The sequence below is a fragment of the Myiozetetes cayanensis genome, unplaced genomic scaffold, assembly GCF_022539395.1.
Source record: "Myiozetetes cayanensis isolate MyiCay16 unplaced genomic scaffold, myiCay2020 scf16, whole genome shotgun sequence".
Taxonomy (NCBI): Eukaryota; Metazoa; Chordata; class Aves; order Passeriformes; family Tyrannidae; genus Myiozetetes; species Myiozetetes cayanensis.
The window spans coordinates 9,451,651-9,459,968 of NW_026087270.1; the positions used below are offsets into that span (position 1 = coordinate 9,451,651).

At 36.6% G+C, this 8,318-nt stretch overlaps 1 protein-coding gene across 1 annotated transcript in view; it reads left to right on the plus strand.

The window, feature by feature from the left end:
• The window catches only part of NETO2 (neuropilin and tolloid like 2), a 32,132-nt gene extending 26,369 nt beyond the window's left edge, over nucleotides 1-5,763 (plus strand). The window contains exon 9 of the mRNA XM_050311134.1: nucleotides 1,489-5,763. Coding sequence (XP_050167091.1) covers nucleotides 1,489-2,069 — 581 coding nt within the window. The 3' untranslated portion in view covers nucleotides 2,070-5,763. The remainder of the gene's footprint in view (nucleotides 1-1,488) is intronic.
• The last annotated feature ends 2,555 nt before the right edge of the window (nucleotides 5,764-8,318 follow it).

Genomic DNA, 8,318 nt, shown 5'->3' on the forward strand with positions numbered 1-8,318 from the left:
TCATGTTTTTTATTTAATGCAAGCTAAATTCTGCTGTAGTACTTGCACAGCAGAAAATTTAGAGGCAGCTGAAGACCAGATCCGTATTGCCAGCTATGGGAGACTGATGCAACCAAGTAAGCAATATTTAGCCTTAAAAAGAAAACTGCTCACAATTGTGCTCAGTTCCTGCAGGCACCCAGAGTTCTCATTTAGTCCATATCAATAGCTACATAAATCTGAGCATATTGTGACCTACTTATGCCAAAGCCCTGTAACACAAAAATTGTTAGAAAAGTCAGTTGTGTGCAATTTATTTTAAGAGACTGGAGAAGACATCACCTTTTGCGTAACAACTTTTTGATTGAAATATCTTCCAAGAATTAAGAAACCTAGATGCAGACAAGAGAACTTCCATGGCACAGGAATCCATACCTCCAACAGTCCAAGCTGTGAAGCAGAAATGTAACTTCTTATTCCAGTTCCCTGGGAGTCTGTTTAGTACATGGATCATTTCAAATAACACGTGAGGGTGTATAACTCTCTCCATGCACAGTGTGTGGTACTCAGGTGCATAACACACATATTCAGGTGCCAGATATCTGAAGATATTATGCAATATTTAGGCTACTACATTTTCTTCTACATAGTCTTAAATGCTTTTCCTCCCCACTAGCAGATACTGCAGAGCCTCAACTGTAGAAATCTTTCAGTCCCCTAGGACAAGAACATTTACAGAGGAAAAAATCCAACTGGCAAATTTGAGTCTTCAAATAAGAACTTAAAATATGGAAAATGGCCTTGTTCTGATGCTGCCATCTTGTGTGGTTTCATATGAAGTACTAGCCAAAATTTGCATTAGTTGGTTCCCCTCCCTCTTTCTTTTTTCCTCTCAACTGACTTGATTACTGGACTCCTAAAACTGGAATATATCTATGCTAAAACTCCCTGTGTTGAATTAGGTATAACAGCCTCACACAATAGACACAGCCATTACGTTTCCAAGAGATGTGAAAGCAAACATAGCCATTCTTACATCTGATACCACTGTGATAATATTTCATTTTTAAAGAAGAACTAGCTGATTGTAAATCTAGGTTTTCTTCCACGGACATCAATGGGAATGTTGCCAACAGGAATAAAGCATGGCAAGAGAAGCGTCAGCTGTAGCTGGATTTAACCTATTTAAGGTTAATTTAAGCCTGTTTAATTCACAGATTTTGGAATACGAACTGATCAGTTAAGGTTCGGGATGGAAATCACCCCCAGCTGAGTCAGCAAGCAGTGGTCACAGAATTCCACCTGCCACTGAATTATCATATGGTAGCCACTAATGACAGGGAATTAGACAAATCCCATTGACATACAGGTCTAGTCTCCAGTGCCTTTAAGTCATTTTATTAATGTGGCACTTGCTGGTAATCATAATGATTTGCTTTGTTGAAATACATTATCAAAAGTGTGGAAAATAATAAAAGTCTTATCATGATCCTCATTTTTTCTTTGCAGAAAAGAAAAGAACTGGATTGTTTGAACAAATCACAAAAACTCATGGGACAATCATTGGCATCACATCAGGGATAGTTTTAGTTCTTCTCATCATTTCAATTCTAGTGCAAGTAAAGCAACCTCGCAAAAAGGTCATGGCTTGCAAGACTGCCTTCAATAAAACCGGTTTCCAGGAAGTGTTTGATCCTCCTCATTATGAACTCTTTTCACTAAGGGACAAAGAAATTTCTGCGGATTTGGCAGATTTATCGGAAGAACTCGAGAACTATCAGAAAATGCGACGCCCTTCAACAGCTTCCAGGTGCATCCACGACCACCACTGTGGCTCCCAGGCCTCGAACATAAAACAGAGCAGGACCAACCTCAGCTCCATGGAACTGCCCTTCCGCAACGACTTCGCGCAGCCCCAGCCCATGAAAACGTTCAACAGCACCTTCAAGAAAAGTACTTACACCTTCAAACAAGCGCATGAGTGCCCTGAGCAGGGTATAGAAGACAGGGTGATGGAGGAGATTCCATGTGAAATTTATGTGAGAGGAAGGGAGGATACGGCACAAGGTTCGTTGTCTATTGACTTCTGACTTCCTGGTGAAGGTGGTATCGCTGTATATACGAGATGCTTGTGTACAATGACAGTGTACATATTAAAAGTGTATCATACGCAGCGTGTGAGATGCACACACTTTTAGCTTATTATACTTCATTAAAAAAAAAGAACAACCCAGTCTTCATAACTAATTCTTGCTGAAAAATGGTGAATTTCCTCCCATCTTCCCAAGCTACCTATCTAGTGGAGGAGTAAAACGGAGACTTTGCATGGAAATTATAAGAGAGGATATTGGAAGAAAAAACCCTACAAGTACTAATCACTGAACACTGAAAACAATGGCTACTATTCTCTTCTGGCTACCATTTTTCTCTTCTTTAGACGTCTGCTTTTGAAGACAATTTTAATACCTCACTTGCATAAATAAAGTTAGTTAAGTGCACCCCGTGTATGTCAACATAGGTGTCTTATTGTATTTGTCAAACTGGAAATAGAGTTAGTGTTAAGTGCCAGTTAAGACTCAAGAATTATGTTACTGCCATCTGTTTCATTTGCCTCCCATTTTTATTGCCTTTAATTATCAGTTCCTCACTCTATGCTTTGTGAGAAATAAGTGAAAAGGGTTACTGCCTTTTAAAAATACTAAGTTATATTTTAGGACATTTGGAAATACATAATCTTTGCAGCTTTTGGTTAAACACAAACGAGTAGTCATGTTATTCTAGATGCAGACTTTTACAACAGTTTTCTTTCAAGGTTTAGGATTCTGAAATATTCTGCCATGTATTACAGCTCCATATGGCACATTGATTTCACAGCTCTGTACTTGGGAAACAATTTTGTGCCTGCGTTTTCCAAGTATTTACATAAATAGACTGTACTGTACATTTGTCTCTTAAAATAGCCTTTTACTCCTTGTTGCAGCCAATCTTCCCTACTGAAATCAGTGGTGATACTTTTAGCTCATGTCCTACTTGCCTGAAGAGAACTGCTCTGAGGTCTGTGTGATTACCAGATCTATGAAGATACTGGAAACAAAGAGAATTCACAAAGCAACTCTTATTAACCCTTATGGAACCCTTCTTGTGCCCCTTGTTTCCACTTGCAAAATTGCACATTTCATACCTTTTTTAATGGTGGTTTGGACCTAATTTTAAAATTTTTACAGTATAAAAAATTTTTTAAAATATATTCTCATTGTGGTTTTTAAACTTTTTATATAGTGTGATACTGTACAGACTATTTATTATATCACAATCTAGCACCTGTACAGCAGGCTTGTGTCAGTGGCCCTCTTAGCAGCTCTGAGAACAAGCAGTCACTGCTGCACACATCACAATTTGCCAACAATACTTGCCCATGACTTCCACATTAGCCTACATTTTATTTCCTGGTTGGTTTGAGCTTATTCCAGTATTTTTGGTACATGAAACCTTTCACTAAAGCTGACCTGCCACCTTGCACTGGGCATAGCCTTTATTTACAGGTGTCAAAACATAGTGTTTGTTGGGTTGACTGTAGTACAAACAAACAAAAAATCGTCTTAATGTATGACTGTAGCAGTTGAAAAATCTTTAAAATAAAAGATGAACAACAGCTGCAATCACAAATGTTCATTAGAATGACAAAGCATTTTTGCAATCTTTTTTACAAATGCTTTGGATGTATGACATTTAAAAAAAAAAAAAAAAAAAAAAGAGGGGAATTGAGTTTCTTCAACACTTCCCAACTTCAAAGTTACTGCTGTCTGATGTCCAGAAAGAACTTAATCAGAAGCTCATATATCAGACCCATCAGGCTGTATCCAGGTGTCAGTTTTTGTGCTGGTCTCAGAACGTATTCCAATTCGAAGGAATGAAAATGAGCATTATTTTTAGATGCACTTCACACAGAAGATAAGTGTTAAAAAAAAATCTAGTAAAGTTTGACTCAAAAATTTTTGAATATTTAATTAAAGCATTTGACAGATTTCATTTACTTTCAGTAATATTTTCAGTAAATTTTACACTTTCAGTAATAAATACCTCACCATGACCTATAAGTCACAGAGTGTTATTTCTGACAGTCTGTTAGTTCCAGATTCTTTTTACAAGTACGTAGTTTACACAGGTCATTTTTATCCATATAGCTCCTGTAAGTGCTAGGTTTGCATGATTAAGTTTTCTTTTTAAGCTACATTTCTCCATGTGATAAAAATAACATGATCCCTACTCTTCCCTAAGTTATGTCGTCTCTGAACAGTAAACCTGTATTAATAAAACAAACAGCAAGCCTCCAAAGCCCAGGTCTGTGAGGAAAAGGGACAAGCCCTGTTGAAGAAATTCCCAAATGGCTTGGATAATATTTCAGTCTCTCATAACATTCCAAATCCATGATTGGAGCACAGGTGCTTTTTGGCTACCCCAGGGCACACGGGTGAGCTCCCATAGCCAGTCATGTCCTTTGAGCGCAGCTTTTTCCAATATCCCCAAATCCATCTCTACAAGCTTTGCTTTCCTCCCTTCTTTGCTATCTGTTCTGGCTGCTTTAGGATGTAAGTCAAGACACTCCTGCCTGTTTAACACCTGCCCCAGATTCCCAATACAGAGCAAAGCTCTCCGAGAGGGAACTTCCCTGTATTCCTGCAATAGCAGACCCAATCCTTACTGTGGCAATAGCTGCACACAACCCTAAAGGAATAATGATTTCTCTAGGCCTCTAGAAATAGTAATGGCAAGAAAATGAAGTATTGGTGCAAAGTGAAATTAGCATTGAACCTAAAATTCTGAAAGGAAAACCTGTGCACAATGTGTTTTAAAAGATAATAATGCCTACACATCTCTGGCAGTGTTGGGTTCAGTTACTTAGCTGTGCTCTAGGAAATGAGGGGTAACTATTACAGCCATAATTCCATTTCCACTTCAGTAAAATTCCTTTCACTGAGTGGACTGACTCAGAGTATAGAAACTGGCATTTTCAGCAAAAGAATCTAGTATTGGGTTTGCAGTCTCAATCCAGTTGAAGTGGATGTTGTGGTCTTTAAACTTTTTTTGGTATTAGTGAAAAATACCATCTTTCTTATTTTGCAATATCTAAGTACTTTTAGCATTTTTTCATTGTCTCCATCTTAAATTCATGCATTTCTAGGAGCATCTTGATTTTGCACTCGGTTGTACCCTTATCTGCAATACCATCTGTTAACACTGAACGCTCATTAGCAAAGATCTGCTCACAAGACACACAGCTGACCAGGAAAAGACCAACAGCAGGAACTACTGTTTGGTATTTATAATTAATTTTTACCTTTTATCTTAGTAGCTTAGCCAACTATCTAATATGAATAAGGAATTGTGATAAAAATTGTATAAGTAAACCTCAAGCCAACATGAAAATAAAGGTGACTGTGAACTCTTGCAAGCTCTGTGAGAAGACATCTGCATTTACAGGCATGACAACAGTGATACAGGGAACTGAGGCTTAACACTGTTCCTGACTCTGAAATATATCAGTGATGGCAGAAATACTAATTTGTACTTAAAATGCATGAGATTCTCTTGTCTGCTGTAGACAGGATGACCCTCATAGCACATACAAATTACAATGGCATATTATAAGAATTAGTCTATTTTTACTAAACCAATACAAAGAAGGGTTGTGAAAAGAACTGTCATTGATTTACAAGAAAAGGTGCTTGCTGTGTGAACATGTCACAGAACTTTTAAGTCATTAAAATAGTTTGTTTTGGTTTCTCCTCGGTGCAAAGAATTCTGTGCGTTACCAGCAAATCTACTAAATAAGGAAAAAAGGCTTGACTTACTTGCAAAACAAATTAAATAAGGTTCTTACATCATTGTTCAGGACACTGAAGTTTCCAAACTATGGAAGTATAATCCTTTATCTGAAAGGATGCCAAGCAGAAGTACTAAAAAAAAAAAATAAATCTTGGCACCTCTACCTGGGAAACCAAGAGTAAATTACTGCTTGAAATGGAACAACTTAATTCATGTGGATGTATGAAAGCATATCTACAGCCTGACCTTTCTGTATGGTCAGGCTCTATATCTGTTCACATCAAAACTCAGTCAAATCCATTTACTTTTACATGTCCTTATTTCAAAGTTTATGCATAAGCCCTATGATTTCTCAGAAGGTCTGTAGACTGTTTATCAAAACAAGATTCCTAATCCATGTCAGTCTGAAAGATAAGCTGATTTTACACTGAGATCACACTGCTAAAACTGAATATTAATTATAGTGGGAGAAAGGATTTTGAAATGAAAAACCTGGATGAGTTAACTCATGCTTTGAAAATTAGTGTTAACACCACCAATCTCAATCTAACAATATAAAAGCTATTATCTTTAAGACTTCTGTTCCTGTGGTGTCTAATAAGCATCTCTGCACAGCATAAATCCCCCCTATAAATACACAAATCAAGTGCCAATATGCTGTAATATGTGGTTCTGTGTCAGGGTGGAACTGCAAGTTTATTTTCATACTCAGATTTTTTTGCTGCACTCCATTTTACACAATCAGCTTAACAAAAATCTTTTTCCATCTGTTTCGTAGCTCAACAACAGTAATTTCTGAATGGTCAACTTGTTTCCTCTTATCTTGCTGTTGAAGATAATCTACCATATACCAGATAAAACAGCTTAGTTTTTATAAGTCTGTTCTTACAGAACCAGGCTCAGGAGAAACAAAGTAAGATCTTGATATCTTTGTATGTCTTTCCACCACCATACCATAATTCATGGTAATAACTTGTACAGTAGAGAAACCTGTAAAAACTTCATGCTACATTCTGTTCAAGAAAAAATAAAGTCTTACAATATAAACCAAATAATCGGTACCTAAGACCTACACACCTCAAAATTCAAAATAATTTTCTGTTTTGGAATCTAAATCTGAAGGGTATGAGCTGTCAGTGCTGCCAGTGACTTAAGAGATGTACATCACACCGACTTCTCTGAACAACTTATTTCTCAGCCCAAACACAGATTTCCTAGACATTTTTTAAATGTTAAAACTTATTTTACTATTTTATCAATTTATATGTAAATATATGCATATTATATCTTATAATTAGTTTCACAGTTCATTATCACCTACATAAAGTTGCTCCTGTCTTCCTTCCACATGTATTTAGGAGCAGTAATTATATTGCAAAATATTTCTCGTTAAACCACAGCATTTCAGGCTTTAAACGCTATGTTAATTCTGAGACTATACTGCAGCTTATTTTTCACCAGAGAAGTATGAGGCTACAAAGAAAACTCAAAGCTCATGGGATTATCTCCTTGACCTAAAATGAACATGGCTAAACTGGAACAGAGCACATCAGTGTTCTAAAACTCAAGGTTTAATATTTAAGAGGGAAGTAATATCAGAATTAAAAGGGCCTGTGTTGTTTTGTGAGAGGATTTAGTTTGCCCCAGTTTGCTCATAACGCTTGTCTTTAATAACTGCTACATACACCTATGAAAATGACACAGGCTTAAGCTGTTTGCAGACAGGAGAGGAGTTGAAAATTAGAGAATTCTTTGTTGAAAATACCAAACAGGAAACAAATATTAAGCACTGGACATTTCTGATAGTGCTTAACTCTCCCTTCAATGCAGTCTCAAGGTAATAAAGCCCACAATTCTACCTATATTTTAGGTTCCCTCATATCAGTAAAGACCCTCATACTCTTGATAATTTGGAAAAAGCCACCTGCTAGTCCTGAGTTTATGGGCTAACATCCTCAGTTGCTACTGATTATTACAGAAAAAGGTGATTTAGTGATTAATGGGGGTGAAAAAAGCAGGAAAATACTCTTGAAAGCAATTATGAGATAAAAGATTCTTAGAAAGACAAGTCAATAAATCCCAAGTCTCTTAACCATTGTAATCCATCTTCTATTTGTAAGGAACAAACAGCCAAGGTACATAAGGAATACCACTCGTTACTGCCTCTCCACTGTACATTTAATAACCCAACAGAGAAATTGAAGGCCTGAGGCCAAGTCAAATAATTTTAATCTTTCTGTAGTAATGAAAACAAAGATAGTTAGTAGAGTGAAGATATTTGTTTTGCACTTACCAGAGGCAAAAGATTCTGCACAGGCCATTTAATCTTCTGTCATCATTAAGTGTTATCTTTAACAGTGAAGGGAATTCTGGAATATAAAAGAACAGCACAAAATATCTATGTACAATTCAATTGCATAGCAAACAAATCAAAAGGAACAGATACTTAAAATAATCTCATATATTAGATATTTTCTAGAACTCTCTATGACTCCTAAGGTTATCACATTCTC